Raw genomic sequence first — 18350 nt, 5'->3', positions numbered from 1 at the left:
CAAGTCACTGTTGGAGGTATGTTTCAGTCGGCAAGAGTTCAGTGCCTGCACAAGGGAGGGCTCAGCTCCTCGCTGCTTTACTGACAACTGTGCCTCCTAAAATAACAAGCAGTTGTTTAGAGCATATCCTTAAACTTTTATCTTCAGGAGAGGACAAAATAAAAGCCGAAGACATAAATTGGGAGTTAACAGCACCACAAATGAAGAGCTGGGCAGAAAGTCCTTGGCAGAAAATAGCATGACACTGGAAAAACCCTGCCCTGTCCGGGAGCTCTGTGGCCAATGCTTAACGGGCCAGGACACTCTTGTCACCCCTGGCCAAGGCCATGCTGTCTAAATACAAAGGGACAATGACATGGGTGAAGCCCTAGGTTACAGTTCCATGGAAAGAAACAGCTGAATTGTCCTTCCATGGAAAGGCCTCTGCTGCTGCATGAGACGCCAGGATGGCAGGCCTGCTGCAGTCCTTGCTGTTTGCTTTTCTGGTTGTGTTTGTCAGGCCCCATGGGGAAACTGGGTCCTTCCAACCAGGTGCAGAGGGCAATAAGCTTCCTATGACAAGTTAACAGAAATTAGTGGAGGCTTGGTACTTGACAGAAAGAGAAATAAATTATGGGAGGTGTTGAGAATAAACTGAACTTCATGGATAGGAAGTCGTGGTTTTGCCACTTCCTCTTACACGTTCCCATCTGGTGTAAATGGCTCTGTCACAAATAGGCCAGTAGATGCATCTCTTGCAGTGGTGCAGCTAAGAATGTCTTGTGTTTCATAGGATCTGGCCACTAGGCTACCATGAGACTTCAAAAATAAGCCTCTTCTGGGAACCAGATGGAGTATGTTCAGTTCAGTATTCCCTTCCCTACTTTGCGCTGGTGCGGCCTCACCTGGAGCACTGTGTGCAGTTCTGGGCACCACTGGATAAAAAAAGATATTAAGCTACTGGAGAATGAAGTTGGCAAAGGATTTGGAGGGGAAGCCAAATGAGGAGCAGCTTAAGTCACTGGATTTGTTCAGCCTGGAGAAGAGGAGACAAAGAGAAGACCTCATCACGGTCTACAGCTTCCTCACACGGGGAGGAGAAGGGGCAGGCGCCGAACTTTTCTTTTCAGCAACTGGTGACAGAACCCCAGGGTATTGGCAGGAAGATGTGCCAGGAGAGGTTTAGGTTGGACATTAGGAAAAGGTTCTTCACCCAGTAGGTGGTGGAGCACTGGAACAGGCTCCCCAGGGAGGTGTCACAGACCCAAGCCTGACAGTGTTCAAGAAGAGACTGGATAACACCCTCAGACACATGGTGTGAACTGTGGGGTTGTCCTGTGCAGAGACAGGAGTCGGACTCCATGATCCTCGTGGGTCCCTTCAAACTCTATGATTCTCTTCACAGATCAAGTGTAATGTGGTTTCTAAGGAGAGGTAGTATGTTCTGCTGGGTCAACTGATATTGTGGAGGGGTGAAGTGAGGCAGTAAGTTTCAGGTACTCAGGCCATCTTTGGGCTTGAATCTGTTTGAAGTTGAGTATCAGGTTTCTGTCTCTAATCTGACCCAAGTAGTAAGATCAAAGTTACTGAAAACATAGTCTGGCTCTGGAGTTGCTAATTCTCCCTGGTTTGGGCATGTTGTTTGTAGATATCCCACCATCTTCCTCACCCTATTTTTTTGTATTCCAGCAACTCAGCTTCCAAGCAAGACTTGCAAAGAGCACATCTCTCCAAAGCCAAGAATGGATCTATACTGCCAGGTTAACTTTGCCACTGAGCAAAACTCCAATTCTTTGTTCCAGCTGCATTGATTCTGAAAGCACTGGTGCAGGAAGATGATGTTGCTAAACTGCTCTCATGTAATTTTCATAAGTCTTTTGTCTGTTGTCTTGTTTGGCCACTGAGAGACTTTACATGCCTTCCCCGTCTTTTCTGACTTAGATGCCTTGGCTGTACCTGGGTGCTGCCTCTTCCCAATGATTGCTCAGCAGCTCAACCATGAGAGGAAAACCGTCTGACTTTTCCAGTCCTGTTAAGTCTCCCAGCCTGGCTAGTTTGAAGGATTCTTTTAACATGGTAGACAGAAGGAGGATGGAACATGTATCCAGATTTTATCTTGTCACTGTAGTAGCTGTGGAAATCTATGGGTCTTCATTATTCTCTGCTTAAGTGAGGTTAATGATTAGAAAACAGTGATGAGTTTACTTCCCTGACCTTTGCCCCCTACAGGGTTTCGGCTACTAAAACACTTCAAAACTTAGGTGTGTGTTCTTCCTTGTTTCCTTCTATTCTACAAATACTCCAGCTTCTAGATCCGTCTTCTGTTCTCAAGGCAAGGTTCTTGCAGGGTTTTCCCCAAATTAATTCTTACCAGCTTTTCCTTTTTTTCTATGCTTTTGGCTCGCTGGGTCATAGTGAAGCCTACGCAAATGTGGTAGTAATTTTAAGAACGAAGCAAGGAAACTGCTCTTCCTTCTACTGTGGCAGCTGTGTATGTGGACTCAAATTCAAGTATCCTTTTGTCATTGTGCTTTGACTTTTTGTGACTATTACGTCTTTCTGCACCTGAGAGTGGAAAATGTCTTCTGTGCAGATTGACAGCTGATAAGAGTGAAGAGGTGAGTAGTATTTTTACCTCATTGCTGAGTTTAAGGATTAGAGTTAGCAGTTCTTAAGGATTTTCTTTTCTAAGGTGTAAGCTTAATTCCTTTTTCAGGTGTTTAGCACGTAGGTGGTATTAACATGATGCAGTTAAATTCCACAAGTCCTGAAGCAGATTTATGTTATCTACTATTCAAAAGAGATGGTTTAGAATTTTTCAGAAGGCTGAATGTGTAGATTGGATCTGGGATAGGGTATGAATGTGAGTAGGGTTGCAGCACATACCACAGCCATAAGCTGCTAGATCTGCAAAGCAGTCTGAAGCTGTGGTATTTCTTTTTTTCATGATTTGTGCTACCCAGTGCTTTAAAAGATCAATTCTTGGACCCCGGGCATTCAGAAGCATCTGAGGAATCTCTGTGCACTTACATACAGACTTTTCTGTCTTAAGGAACCTAAAGTCTTGCACGTATGTTGACTAAGAAATATAGTCATGTTTTGAAAATGCTTTCCTGTATTGGAGCAATGAATCTGTTTATTGGTTTTATTGGGGAGACTGTTCAATATAGTGTGGTCATTTGGCCACACTGCAGTCTCAATAGGAGATGTGGAAGAACAGTATAAGCATACTATTAAACTGATCTCCTTTCAGAGGGGCAGTGTAAAAGCTGGAACTGAGCATGCCCTGTGGCACCGTGATAAGTGATTGACATGCTCTAGGTAGGAATCCTGAATCCAATAGCAGTGTTTGTAAGGGGTCACCTCAGAATCAAAATGAACAGTCAGAGGAAGCAATTGTAGGAAAAAAAAAAAATCAGTCCCCTTCAAGTAGAGGGGAAGAGAGGGCAAAGAGGGCAAATAAGCAAATCAATAAGGACAACATACGAATGTGTCTATGTATCTTCATATATCTATATATTTGTAGATAGAATAAAACTTATATGGGCATAGCAGGTTGATTTGCCTTTGTTAAAGCAGATACCTGTGGTCCAGTCCAAATTAGAGCATGAGAGAACAGACGAGTTCTGCGATTTGAGAGGGGCAGTAAGCAGCTCAGAAAGAGTTGGAAAAGAACCAAGGCGCCATCAGCTGTAGTCAGGCTCGTGAGCTGGAGTGCATGAAGCTGCAGCTGGGAGCATGTGTTTCAGTTGGAAGAACAGCACTGGGGTGCACCTCTGGGACCGCACCTTCGTAAACTGACTGGAAAAGGGGGCAGCTGTAGGATGAACCAGTGAAAGCTTACAGGCCAATGCTGAGTTAAGAAATTGATGTCTGAAGAGATAAGAGGCTTCCTTGAATGGCAGGCAGAAATAGCCTGGCAAATACCAGTTCTCTGTGGGCCACAAATGTTGAGTTACTGCTGTATTTAAAAGAGCTCATGAGTGTTCAGCTTACCACCTTTCAGAAGGCTGAGAGTTTCAGTCACATTCCTCTATGGGAAGGTTCTGGTGCTGCCTTCCTGGGGGACACAGCACATGATCAGATGAATGAGTCTGACCTGAGGGGAATCATAAACTGTGTATGGTGGATCTGATGCTTCAGGTTTGCAAAAGAGAAAAATGGTAGGCATGCATAAAACATGAAGATGGTGTGTTTGTAGTTGTAACCCAAATGCTAAACTTCCTGATTCATTGAGGAAATAACAGCAATAAAAATGTAAGCCTTCTTTTGCGAAGATATAAATAGCAACGAAGTACCCAACACAGTGGAGGGGTATGTATGCTGTGTAGGAACTAGGCTCTAAAACCTAAGGGTTTTTTGGCGTGTTACTCAGGACAGAGAAATTTGACTGGTCTATGAAGACAGATTAACCCGAGTGATGTGTTTATAGGCTGCTTGTTTTTTTTTCTGAATTGAAATAAACCTGAAGAATAGAGTACAAAGTTCACCACTAATTTGTTTGCCCATAAAATATATTTTCACTGCTAATTGTGTACTTTGCAAGCCAGTGATGGCATGATTAAACCCCATGGTACACTAATTGCTGGGCATTAGTGGGAGAAACTCTGGGAAGCTGCTCAGAGGAGCTGCCTTTCCCAGCCATAGGCACAGCTGCCAGCTGGAGGATCTTGTCAGATGTGGTGGTCAGTAGGATTCTGAGATTCACTCTCTCCTACCCTTCCTTTCCAGGATTTTTCTACCTTTGAGGACCTGTGTGAACTTGAAATTAAGAAGATGAGGTAGCCACCATCTCGGAGGCTCCACAGGGATTCCTTTTGTGAAAAGGAATTATTTAGTAATCTGAGACTGCTCAATTTTTCTCCTCTAGGCATGTCAGCAGGAAACATGAAGAATCACAGCCTGGCAATAGCAGATAGTGCTTGGAAGACCTGGTTCTTTCACATCTCAGCAGTAGTTTAATGTTAGGAAGGAAAATATAGAGAGAGGAGGAAAAGTTATTTTCTGTAGAATTGCCATCAATAGACTTCCAAAAGGGAAGGTTTAAACGTAACTCAGCTTAGAGCAAGATGCTGGGTTTGTTTATGGTTTGCAGCAGTTCTGTTCCTCCGAGATGGAGAGTGGCAGTAGTTGGTAGCTGCAGGTGTTTATACTCTCTAGTTACCTACTAACTGTTGAATGCTGGGGGTTTGTAAAGGCTTGCGCACTGGTGAAGAGTAATACAAGGAGAGGGAAATAGTTCTTTACAACTGTGTTTATGCAGCATGAATTTCCAATGGAAGAAGCAGCTAACTTTCTGAAATGATACTTTGAGCTTTACCTGCAGCAAACTGCTTTGGATCTGTGAACAGTTCATTTTTTTTTTTTTTTGAGTCATCTTACACACACTGCTGTTCTTTACAGATTTAAGTGACTTGGATTGTGTCAGGGTGTTAGGAGGCTAACTCACTGGCACTCACTGCCCCAATTGTAATATTTTTCTCTGCCAAGCTTCGTTTTCAATGTGAAATGTGTTTGGACTTTTTGTCATTCCTTTTGCCAAACCTGGCTTTCCTCCATTGCATGCTGATTCTGGCTTGTTGCTACCGATTGTTCAGAAGAGCTGGGCTAAGCATATTGATTTGTTACTGATACTGATCTCTGTGAGTTGTCCAAATCAATTTATTATTTTAATGTTGGAGTGCATTGGTCTATTTGCTTTTCGTTTCACTTTAGAAAGAAGACGGGAGCATTTGCTAAGAAGAAAAAAAATGCTTTTCAAACAAGAACTGTCTGAATTTCCAAACAGCTTTAGAAACCATGTGAGATGAGTGACACATAATGTCTTGACCTTAATGTTGTTTCTTCTTTACATCTGTTGGCTCTCTAGTGACAGGGGAAAGGATATTTGCTATGGCAAAATCTTGTAAACTCTCAGCATGTTCTCAGGTTAAATTTTCTCTCTCCATTCATCACTCTGTTTTGGGTTGCTTTTCCCTGGTAAGCCATGATATGCATTATGCTCTTTGAATGTCAGATTTGCTTCAGTCGGCTAATACAACACATTAAGCTCAAGCTTTCAAAAACAGCCATGGACTTTCATTGCCACTGTACTCAAACACGTGGTTTGAAATGAAGGGTCCTGGCCCACCGGAGCTGAGTCAGGCAGTTCCCCATCAGAGAACTGAGTGCTCAGTTCTAGGCCTGAAGTCATGGACTACAAACTTGTGGCAGCTTTTGAAAAACTGGTACTAGGAACTCTATTCTGCTCTCACTGCAGAGAACCAAGTCAACCTGGACTTAGCATCTAGGTTAAGGTAATGGTGAATCCAGCAGCTGAGCACCCAGAACTGAAGGGCGGCTGATAGAGATTGTCAGAGCAAGTTGTACCCCCCTGGACATGCCATTTCCTTAGGGGCAGACCTTCCATGGTGCTGGCCCCTCTTCAGCAGTGTTCATGGGAAGCTCTGCCCACGCAAACAGTGGGGTCCTGGCTTCAAAGTCTCTGCTCTGTGCTGGGGCCACTTCAGGGGCACTTTGACCCTTGCTGGACACTTGCTTGTTTGAAAGCTGCAGTATCAGCAAGTGCTGGGAATTCAGGGCAGCTTTTCCAGACCAGGGACAGCAGCAGGAAAGGCACAGGAATCTTTAGCAACTGCCTTGGAGAAGGACATGACCTCACCTGAAAGAGATGCTGGGGGGATTTGGTGATAATACTTCTACATGCCAAGTTTGGACTCAGTCATTTTTTGCAGATTTGTCTTGCAAGTCTGTTGCTTGCTTGGCTTTTGAGGGGTTTTAAGTTCTGTTAGGAATGTAGGAAGCATCCCTCTTGGTCGCTCTACGCAAAGAGCTGCTGCCTTAATTTGTTCTTGGATTGGAGTGGTCACTGTGGGCTAAGATGTGTTCAAGTAACGTGATGCTATGTGTGAGGCAGGGCATGGGAAATCTCAGCTTTCCGCACTTCTACTGCCATTCATGAGATCACATTAGTCAGAAAACTATTAAACTACTAGTGTCCTCATGTTTTCTCTTTGTTGTCTGAAAAGCCCTCCTCTACACTCTCAAGAAAACCCTACCTTTCTCCTTCTCGCTGTGAAATGGTGCCTTCTGGGCAGCGCACACCCAGGCATTGCCGGTAAGAACTACACTTCCCCATCCCTTTGGCTTAGTCTTGTAATTGGATTAATTTAATCTCCTTTTGTCGTCATTCTTTTTTACTGTATCCCAATTCTCTTTGGAACAGATTTGAAAGATAGGCAGGGACCAGAGGCTGCCAGCAGGTACAGAGTGAACTGGGCAAGGAACGAGGAGTGGTGGGGAACTGCTGTGCCTTCTAAAGGAAAGCAGCTAGGGGGGAAAATGCAGATTGGAAATGGGCTGTGCTTTCTTATTTGCAATACATGGCAGTGTGGGTAGAACTCAGAGGAAGGCAGACAACATGCATCCTGATGGAGTCCAGAGGCAGAAGCAGCAAAACCAGATGATTAATACATTCAGAGCTGACCAAAATCCCAGAGCTCCAGATTCAGCCTCAAAGTGCTAAGAGTAAGGAGTGGGCATCGAGTCTGTATTTGGAGACATCTGTCTGTGGCCTGCTTTTAGCTTAATTGCAGAGCTTGATTAATCGATCTCCTGGAACTATTCCACACTTCAGTATAGTAGAAATTCTATTTTCTGAGCCACAGTTAATTGAGGCTCTCAGTTACCTGAAGGATGAATATCTCCTCAGAGTTATGACTTCAGCACATAAGTACCACTAAGACTTTACTGCATAAATCTTTAAACACTGATGAACTGATGTCTTGGGGCCAAATCCAGCACCAGTGTTCTGTAAATCTTTACTCCTAATGGTTTGTGTGAGATATTTATGAAAATGTTGGAGCCAGATTTGCAGCACATTCATTGAATGTCATCTATGGTTGCAAAGGCATGCTCATTTTGTGTTTACTCACAGGGAAAATACAAAATAAGAGAGGAAGAATTACATCTAAATAGGTATTGCACAAAAATGTGTGTTGATTTTCATTGACACCTTCTTTTATCTACTCCTTGTTAAAGCAGAAAAACAGATACACCTCTGATTCTTTTGGTCTTATGGAAGAACGCAGTAGCTGCAATTATGTGGCAATGAATGTAATGCAAAAAGTCATGAAGAATGGTTACTTACATAGGTAGTGTTTGGGTAAGAAGGTTTTGAGGAAAGAGAATTCCATAAGAAGCAGAGCTTATGGTCAAGGAGTCGCAGGTGCCCTCTACCTCGGAGTTGTCTGCTGCTCACAGTCTTGTTGTTTGGAGGGACTGAAGTATCCTACTACATATGTGACTTCTCTGTCCACAGTTATTCTTTCAAATTAAAAAGGATGTATCTAAGGCATTTTTTACAAATGTGAATATGCATGTTGTAAAATTGAGCATTAGAAGCTATTTCAAATATGAATTTGTAAAATAGTGCTGTGCCCTACTTTTTTAACAGACAGAAACAACTGGGCACTAATAAGGAGCTTCCTGCAGTAGTTCAAGTTCACCTGTGGTGAATCGAGTAGCTGACAGAATGTATAGCCTCAGGACATCACTAATCAGGGGATTTGTCTCAGGGACGCTTTTTGTTTGTGTTCTTTTATTAGCACTTCAGAGTTACTTCAGAGGTCTAATTATACCCATCCAAAGGCTATGAGTCTAAACAATTCTGTTGGAGTAGAGAGAATAGAGACAATCCAGGAGAGACTTTTTGAAGCACAGTTTGGCTTGGTAGCAGGGAAATGGGCAGGAAGCCACTGCAAAGGAGAGCTTTGAAAAAAATGAACCAGGCAGTGCTCAAGAACTTAATCGGGCACGAATATGACATGCACTGATATCTCTCCTGCAGTGCCTGCATGTGACAAATCTGCCATTATTTCTTTGTCTCCCACTAACCCATTTTGCGATCACTTGCCTGGGCTGCATCACCTGCAAAACTGACTGTGTATGGAAGTGCTGCCTTTGTGCAGAAGGCTCATGTGCATGAAGTCTGGGATTTATGTCCTTTATTCTCACTTGGCCTGGTGCATCCAGTTTATCTGTATCTTACATCAACCTAGGGGATTATTAATATCCATTTCATCATTGATATTCTAAAATATAAAAAAATATAATCTTTGTGTTGTTGCAGTATTGTTTTCTTGCAGACCTAACTTGGAATCCTGCCCTGATCCTCTGAAACAGATTTCTGTAGAGTAACATGGTCCTTCCTGCACTTTCCCCTCTTAGGGCTGTGATTGTTCACTGCAGTTGGGGAAAGGATTGTGTGTCCTGCTGAGGCCCATGTGTGTTTCCATAGACCTGCCTTCTTTTCTTCTATCAGCAAGCTGGAAAAGAAGATCCTACTGGAGAAAGAGGGAGAATTTCTGTGCTGGCTTAGCTCAGGCTTCCTGAAAACATCATATTAGAGGAACTATTTCTACTTTAGCTGCTTGAAATATAATTTGATGATGATGGAAAGTATTTTAATAGCTTTGAATTTAGAAGCTCCTTGTTTTCCACAAAACAACACAGCATGAGCAGCCTCAGTACAAGCATGGCCGTCTACATGCAGCCTTCAAGACTTGTTTGCTCTCTGCTGAGACAATTGCATAGGTGGCAGCTGTGCTTCTGGTTTTTAGGAAGCCACTGCTCATCCCACTGTAACTACCTCAGCGATGAACGTCATTTGTTCTCCTCAGGAGACCAAATAGCTATCATACGTTCAGAGCTTTTTAGTCTGTATTAATGTCACTCCATTAAAAGTCTTGCGTCACCAAGTTCAATTATCTCCTTGAGGCTTTTCACAAACCTGTGTCTCTTACTGATCCAGTCTTGGCCTTCTGTTTGGATGCTTCTTCCACTAATGTCCTGCAACTGCTTTTCAGCTTGATCCTTTTATCCTGAGTTGCTGCCTGATAAAACAACACTTTTCTCCTTCATTTCCCTCTTGAGACCTTGTGCTGTATTGCCTACCAGGCACCAGCCAGTTCAGTACGGCTGGGAAATAAGATGCTTCAGAACAGCTGCAATTTTAGTTGTTTTGTTAATGTTCAAGTGCCTTGTAACCATTCCATTGTGTAGTCCCCAGCTTGTGCAATGATGTCCCATAGCTTGTTGTAATCTCCCTAGGTATCCTCCATTCCTTTCTGTGTCTTGCTGTGTACTTTTTGTTTTATTTTGAATGACATTTTACAGGAGGAGCTGTGATTTATGGATTTGATTAGTGCCTAGCACAGTGGAACCAGTTTATGTTTGGGCTGTCACAGTTTGGTGTCTGCCCTGTCTTGGAATGCTCTTAATCAGCAAGCAGCCTGTGAGGACTTTTTCAAGCGTATTGTAAGAAGGAACTTCCCATCAAGGCTGGGCTGACTGGGCACATGACAGTAGAAGGCAAATATTGGGTCAGCACATGGATGCTTGTATCATTGCTGTTGTGGGGAAAGGCTCAGGATTCAAAAGAAGTCAATGGCCTTTGCAGTGGGTTACGTTGTCTTGTAGATGTTGTCCCAGACCTGGTCTAAATTCAGTTATTAGACTTCTAGAGTAGTGGCTAGATATTATGCAAAGTGTAAAAACGAAATAGAGAATAAATAGATAATTATGAAGTACATGGTGTAGAACCAGCAAAGAGAAATCTTCCTTGCACAGAGGAAATAGTGTGGGGTAGAAAAGGAGCCCTGGTACCCGTCATCTCCCTCCTTATCACCAGTGCCACACCAGCTGCATCCTGCTTATTGGGCAGAGCAGCAGATGCTGTCCAGGCACATTCTGCGACTCGAAGCCCAGTAAAAATGACGTGATTCAAGATTCAATTTTTCAGCTTTGTCCTTTGTGAATGTTATGAGTTTGTGTGTGTTGCTGTCTGGGGGATGAGGATTTGTGACATCCTCATTGACTTCTCTCTCTGCCTCTCTGTTTCAGACTGCCTGCTGAGGTGTGTGCAGAAGAATGGCTGCGGCAGAACCTCTGACAGCTTTCTCACGATGGTACCTCTATGCCATTCATGGCTATTTCTGTGAGGTGATGTTCACAGCAGCGTGGGAGTTTGTGGTCAACTTTAACTGGAAGTTCCCAGGTGTTACCAGTGTGTGGGCACTGTTCATCTATGGCACCTCCATCCTCATTGTGGAGAAGATGTATCTGTATCTCAAAGACAAGTGTAACATTTTAGTGCGCTGCTTCATTTACACGCTTTGGACATACCTCTGGGAGTTCACCACTGGCCTCATCCTACGCCAGTTCAATGCCTGCCCATGGGACTATTCCCAGTTTGATTTTGACTTCATGGGCCTGATCACCCTGGAGTATGCCATCCCATGGTTTTGTGCTTCTATCATTATGGAGCAGCTGGTGATCAGAAACACACTGCGCTTACGATTTGATGAGACTGCTGAGCCAGGGGCCCCCACCGTCCCTGTTGCCTTGGCCAACGGCCACGTGAAGACTGATTGAGCAGTGATTCGGAACCCCACTTAGCAAACTGAGAGAGCCCAGACCTCTACCACAGACTGCCAGCTCTGGCACTGAGGTACTGATCCTTGCTGTATGATAAGTTTCATAAACCCCATTTTTCTAATGGGGCATGCATGGGATATACCAGAAAAGAATGGAACCAATAGATTTTCTATGGATTTTACTCTTTGGGCTCCAAGGACCCATATGTTACTTGTTAGTTAGGTCATTTCTGATTTTAACTTATTACAAATGAAAGCAGTCCTTTTGCTTACTCTTTTATGTGGAGAAAGAAGAAAAAGAGATACTAAGGTGGAAATGCATACAAAAAGAAAAAAACCTGATTAGCGGATGGACATGGACGTGCCAGCTAAATTAGTGATTGGCTTACTCCATTAGGCAATATTCAGGTGCTTGCTTGCAACCAATACCTCCCGTGGGGCCTGAGATGCTGCAGGAACGAGGAAAATCCATCTGCTGTTGAGAAGAACCTAGGACTGACAGTCTGCTGGGGAGGTGGAGGGTATTCCCCTTGCAAGGTCCCACTGGCCTCTCCCCAGGTTCTTTGTTGCACCACAAAATAATCTGGTGCTGCACATCTTGCTGAATTTATACAGATCTTGTACTTTTTGAAATCTCAGTCCTGATACTCACTAGAAATTTCTTTCTTTTTTTCTTTTTTTTCTTTTTTTCTTTTTTAAATAAAGGCCTTTTTTTTTGCCAAGCAAATTTTACCATAATCTCGCAATCTGAATCTTGGCAAAAGGCGCAAGAAGTTGCATGAGTCTTCCCATCTCCTCTGTCCCCTCAAAGCAGACCTTACCTGAAGGGTGGCTGCAGATTCCAGCTCCCATCTCAGCCATGCAAACCTCGGAGAGACTGTACAGGCCACAAGAGTTTTCTGCCTTCCTTCCCAGGGATTCCTCTGTTTCTGGTGATGTTGTTCATTTAGTCTGGCTGCAACCCCTTGTATTTGAAGGTCAAAACCTTCATGTGGCCAACGTGGAATCCAGGATTGGGTCCTCTGGCACTGACTCTCACCTTCCTTCAGCACTGGCAGGGCTTGGTTCAGTTCTGCTCAGTTGTTCTCCTCAGTGTATCACGAGGATTTGCTTTTCCTTCCCAAATTATGCTTTAAATAACCACAGCCATATTGTCATGACAATAATTGCGGGCAGCAAGAGATATGCCATGCTGGCTGATATATTATTTTAAAAAAACAAGGCAAGATATCCTTCTCTGAAGAGCACTTCATGCTCTGCCTGAGTGAGTCTTTGAGTTAGGGTGCAAGAGCAGCAGTAGAGTAGTAGGGCAGGAGGGAGTGCTGTGGCTCCATTGTAGAACTACCTGTGTGGGGGACAGTTTGAAATTTTACCTGTTGGGGACATTCGAAGTGTATTCAGAGGGTGCTTGATAGTGGCAGCCACAGGTTCATAAGTCATTCTGGCAACTCTTGGCTTCTGAAGTTAGCCATGAATGTGGAGTTTCCAGATGTCAGATGTATCTCACTCCTAACTGGTTTATGGGAGAGATTTGCTGTAGGTGCCCTGTAGGGCTACATTAATTTTAGGTGTTGCTCCAGCATAGTCAACAGAGCTGCACCAAGGATCAGTTTGGCTTGAAAAACAAACGTGTCGGTGTTGGTTGTGGGATTCCGCTCTTATATGGGAAGTGGCCAGGCTATTTCTCTGTGTGTCCCTGTCTCTGGTAGGGAGCGCTCAGCTGTGAAGCTGCTCCTTGCCCTGGGGCATCCATTCCTGAGGGGAAAAGCACTCTTGGCCCTGTGAGGATAATTGCTTTTTGTTTCTCCTCTTATGAAGGCTGTATTGATCCTTTTTGTATCACACAGAATGCAATTATTTTATTTCTCCCCTTTGCCTTCTTACATGGCATCTGTTGCTGGCAATGAGCATATGCAAACACTGGTGGCACGTAGTTAATCGAATCTGCCCTTGGATATGTAATGTCTCCTGAAGCACCCAGAATATTTAGGTGGGTATTTGGAGTTCCCTTTTTATAGTTCATTAAATTAAAAGAGAACAAACACTGAACGGATTTTTTGTTTTCCATGCTGTGATGCCAGTATTATGAAAGCAGGGGAATAGTGCGTAGTTTATTAGCCTTGATGGAGTTGGGCACGTAGACCCAGACAAAATAGTCACCTGACACTGTACATGGGGAACAAAAGAGATGAGATTTGTATGTGGGATAATGTAGAGGAGCTCTACTGGACCAGAACAAGAATTGCAAGGTGCAGGTGAGAGTTGGGATCTCCCCATTTTGGCCCTGGTTCTGTCAAGGTCATTAAATGCTGTGTTTAAAGCTAGCTTGTCCTCTTACGGCACAGCTTAAGCATGGTGTTGTGCTGCCTCACACACCACCCTTGCATCATCTGAAACCCTCAGCTTCATAGAAACATCCTTCAGATTCCTGCTTTCTCCTTGGGTGTTACCAAACTCTTCAAAAAGGTTAAAAGGAGTTAGCAAGGTCGTTTGGTGACTCCCAGCTGCAGCTGGGACTGGGAGAGGAGTGGCTGTTCACAGAGCTAACCTGGTGCACAATCACAATCATGTGTCTTGACCTTAGAAGCTCCCCACTAAATGACACTGGTTTTGCTCAGTGATGTGATATTCAGATGCTCAAACTACTGAGGGGTTTCCCAGCAGCATCTGTTACCTTATTCCATTATCCTTGTTGCCTGTGCCCTTGTAACAGCTATTGTAGTCTGCTTTCCGCTTATGTCTGACATGTACCACCCAGCTATTGCATCCTCATAAAACTGGTAATTTACACCCAGAAGTGCACTTTACTTGCAGTTTGCACACCAGAAACAGAAAGGAACCCAGCAAATTCTTAAATCAATTAAAATAATTATACGTAATACCGTGTACCTAATGCAGCAAGATTAGCCAGACTACAGTCAGAGCTTTGTCTTTTCTGCAAATTCTCCCTTTTTAATACATGTGATGCTTCTTAAAACGTCTTACAGAAGTGCCCAGAGCACATTACTGGGGTCTCAGTGGCAGCTCAGCAAGAGCTCAGGAGCTGGACTGAAGTTGTAGAGACATTTACATTAAGAAAAAAAAAAAAAACGCACAAGGCCTAACATTTGTATGTGTATCTTCCTCAGTAGATTAAAGTTGCCTGTTTTGAGTTCACCAGCAATAAAAAAACCTTGTGATTTATGTACCTTGTCCTAACTGCAGCAAGGAGGGAGTGGCCCACGGCTGCTTTTTTTTTTTCCAGGGAGGGTGGTGGGTGATGGGACATGGACTCCAGTTACCCCAAGGTTCCCGTTTTGCCTCCCTTCTCTTGGTTCTCTCTTGTATGGTCCACCCTAAAGGATCTCAAAGCACATGATGAAATACAGAGTCTGGTGTCCTGCGTGCAAGAAGCAGTTCCAGCATTACTGTGATGTTTGTTCAAGTTCCCAAGATCTTGCCGAAGGGGAACGGTTGTTCTACAGCGGGACCAAACTGCCTTTGGTTCTGTGGTGTTACAATGGAGAGAAGTGTGTACATGTGTACCAGGTACTGTTGCGCCTTTGGTCTGAGTGCGTTTTGTAATTAAAGCAGAATAATCCAATCAAGGTTTTCCTCGACTAGTCCTGTGGCTATAAAAGGTAAAACAAGACTGCATGGCTTTGACCACTTCGAGAATTAGGAAGCCGGTGACTGAAGTCCTCCTGAGTTCAGTGGCATTGCTCTGCTCCTGACTGGTTTTGTGAAACCTGCACAGAAAAAAGGGGAGTTTCTTTGTTCACTGGAACTTCTACCCCTTCTGTACTACGAATAAAACATGAGCCACCACTAAGATGTGAACTGAAACCAAATGTTTTTCTGTTTTAGTTTATCCTCAGCCATGAATACATGCAATATGCTCTGTATTCAAGGGCAAGGCTTGCAGACCCGAGTTCTTTGCTTCGGTTGTTCCGCCAGCTTTCCACCTGAGAAAGAAACTAGTCTCTTCCCCTTCTTTTCTGCACATCAGCAGCTACCAGATCCCTCTGCCATACGTCCCTTGTTGTAGAAGGAAATGTGTCTTCTGCTGCAACACTGCTAAAACAGAAGCTGTTCACACCATGCATCCCCTTGCCCAGCTGCTTTGGCACCTAACAACCAGGTAGGGTCACAGAGCTGGTGAGACCTCAGGAGTGTTGTTTGGGAAATGGCCTCCCCTTGCATCTGCCTTCCCTTACTCCCCTCTGAATGTCCGCAGCCAGCCCCTGGGGAAGGGACTTTCCCTTCCTTCCTTCCACCTCCCGCCCCAGGGAGTAAGCTCTGCTGCTGCCTGGGGGCCTTGGTGCCACTCAAGGTTTTAACCTAACAGAGGTCAGGCTCCAGTTGTACAGGGGAACTTTGATTTTAAGAGCTGCACAGTTCTAGGCTTCAGGCTCATTGCTAGCAAGTCAGACACAGGCACAACAGTGAATTTGTACCACGTGGAATGGCTTATTCTAGGATGGCAAGGGCTTGCTCCATCAAGGGTCTGGCCACTTGGTTCACTGCTTTGTGAAGCAAGTGGTGCTGCCAGTACCTGCTCTGCTTTTGGTTCCTGAGCTGCTACACATATGCCAAAGGAAAAAGTGCTGTCTTGAGAGAAGTCCTGGGAGGAGACACCACAGCTTCACACACAAATCTGCACTTACCCTCTGAGATCTTTACTACAAATGTAATAAATGCAAATGTAGAGCTGCAAAAGTCGTCTGCTTACCCTAAAGTATGTGATTGCCTGATCTTACTCTGAAGTACAAGGGATGTTAAAAATCTCTAGTCCTCTTTTTCTGCAGGTGATTCCCGACTTAAATCTTTGTGGAAAAATATAACACCTAGAGGTATGCAAGCTAGTGCTCATTAAGCCACTATGGGTACTAAAAGCCATACGGTGCTGTGCTCCATGCTGCTAAGCTAATCACGCTAAGCAGCAGAGTACTTTGGCCCACAGAGTGTGCTGCCATGTGGCTATACCACTCTCAGCACCTGAATTAGTACAAACACCTACTCAGGAAGGCATTTTGCCTTAGAAAATTACTCTTAATTCCATGGGTTCGAGTGGAAATGTTTGTCAGGCTAAAGAGGGAGAAAGACTGAGGTAGTGTATGTGTCGTCATCACTGGTTATGATCTCACATGAGAGCATATTGTTTAAAGTTTCAGCTGCTTAACTGAGACCAAATGTGGAAGGTGAGTTGTCACAGCCTTAGAACAGATCAGCAGCATCACACAACTGCAGGCTGTGCTGCACATGGTGTGCTGTGCAGCTCCAGCGTGCAGCCAGGACCAGCTTCTGCTGAACAAGGACCGTAATGAACGAGCGCTGCTGGTAACAATGGCAGAGTGAGGGCTGGTGGTGACACCTACATTCCCAGATCTTCAAGAGCTGGACAGGTTGGAAGCAGCTCTTGCATGTTCTCCATGTTTTGGACTTCTTGCAGGTCTAAAGCAATCTGGCAGGTTTTTTATTCTGAGAGAAGCAGACCATTTTCTCGACTCCTTACTCTGGAGTTGAGGCTGCTCACTTCTCCTTTTGTAGCCACTGGATTTTCTGATGTGAACGGCCTTCATTAGTGTCTCAGAAAACAGCGATTTTTAAATGGTAATCCCAAATGCTTGACGTCAGTTTGTATTTATGCTTTAGTCAATTTAGGAGCTAAAGACCCTTAAGTATCTGATGGTGCTGTTTGTTTATGCTGTTGTGTGGCATGCTGTCCTGCTTTGATGCTATAATGAAGAAGAAAGAGAAGGAAATACAATCAATTTGCTCTTTAATAAAAATAAGTAAACATATGCAGTTGAGACAATATTTATTAAATATGTGAGTTTAGACACACACAGCGCTTGTAGATCTCTGGCCTTTCAAGCATGGGACACTTTCCAATGCAGAATTTGTCTTTCCTTTGTGGTTAACCCCCTTTGAAAGATATCCATAATGCTACTTCAGTATGGTTCTTTACCTAGTACTTTGGGAACGAGAGTAAAGACATTTACCTTTCTTTTTCAGTTTTCATTGAAGGATCTCTAAATACTTTTCACAAACCAATGAAATAATTCTCGCTTCAGGCCTCGAAGTAGGTCAGGATTAACCCCAAACAGCACTGATCAGGAGCTGATGGAAATGGCAATGCCCTGACAGCTCCCAAAAGGCCATTTCAGACCTGGGAATGGGAGTTTAACATTTCTACCTGTTCACCAAGCTTCCACATTTGAGGAGCAAATTAATAAACTTCCAAGAAAGTTGGAGAACTGGGAGAGTGCTACCTGGTTTCCACCATCTGAAGCTGTCCTAGAAATGGTTTTGTACATCGTCACATTGCTCTGTCTGCTCAAGTCAAAGTCAGCACACGAAGGAACTGTCAGGCTGACAGGCAGCATGGTTCTATCTGTCTTGTACAGAACAGGACTGATTTCCCTCTGTTCACTACATAATCCATCTCCATCAGTAGAATACTTTTGGGTAAATATTGCTAGGGGCAACAAGCCACGTTAGAGGCTAAACTGAGCTGACCATCTGCTCTGTCAGCTCGTGTTGTTGCAGTTACTGCAGAGCTTATCTATATTGCTGTTTGTGTTGTCAGACCACTCAGCTGATACCACAGCTCTTCCTACTGCTCCTGTTTCTCCATGAGCTCCTTGGGTAACTTGCCCCTTTCTGTACCTTAGCTCCACTGCAAGACTGTGCTGCAATCACAGGGACCCTAAGCCTCCTGTCTGAACCCCAGCTTTGGCAATTTAACACAAATGGGCTGATTGCTGACGAGCTGTAGCTTCCATTAAAGCCCACAATAGCTGCAGTTGTCAGTGCTTTGGAAGGCAGAAAACATTTTACACATTGCCTTCAGGCACAAGTAGAGCAGCAAGTTTGCCACTGTTGTTCAGTGCCTTTGCTGTAACATCCATACAATGGTACATAACAGGCTTTCAGGGGTAAATTGACAAAAAG

The 18350-nt window shown here is 44.1% G+C and overlaps 1 protein-coding gene across 12 annotated transcripts in view; it reads left to right on the top strand.

The window, feature by feature from the left end:
- TMEM229B (transmembrane protein 229B) overlaps positions 1-17197 on the top strand; it is a 36734-nt gene extending 19537 nt beyond the window's left edge. For 10 of the 12 annotated variants that reach the window (XM_065838646.2, XM_071809302.1, XM_071809305.1 and 7 more), the window contains one exon: positions 10882-17197. In XM_065838646.2, coding sequence (XP_065694718.1) covers positions 10909-11412 — 504 coding nt within the window. In that variant the 5' untranslated portion in view covers positions 10882-10908 and the 3' untranslated portion in view covers positions 11413-17197. Of the gene's footprint in view, positions 1-1790; positions 2598-7007; positions 7097-10881 lie in introns of those variants that run through there. The other 2 variants (XM_071809303.1, XM_071809304.1) reach the window with 2 other exon arrangements.
- Positions 17198-18350: the final 1153 nt, after the last annotated feature.

The sequence above is a fragment of the Patagioenas fasciata genome, chromosome 5 (assembly GCF_037038585.1).
Source record: "Patagioenas fasciata isolate bPatFas1 chromosome 5, bPatFas1.hap1, whole genome shotgun sequence".
NCBI classification, from domain to species: domain Eukaryota; kingdom Metazoa; phylum Chordata; class Aves; order Columbiformes; family Columbidae; genus Patagioenas; species Patagioenas fasciata.
The sequence above is the reverse complement of the archived record's forward strand: the minus strand, read 5'-3'. Positions and strand labels throughout refer to the sequence as shown.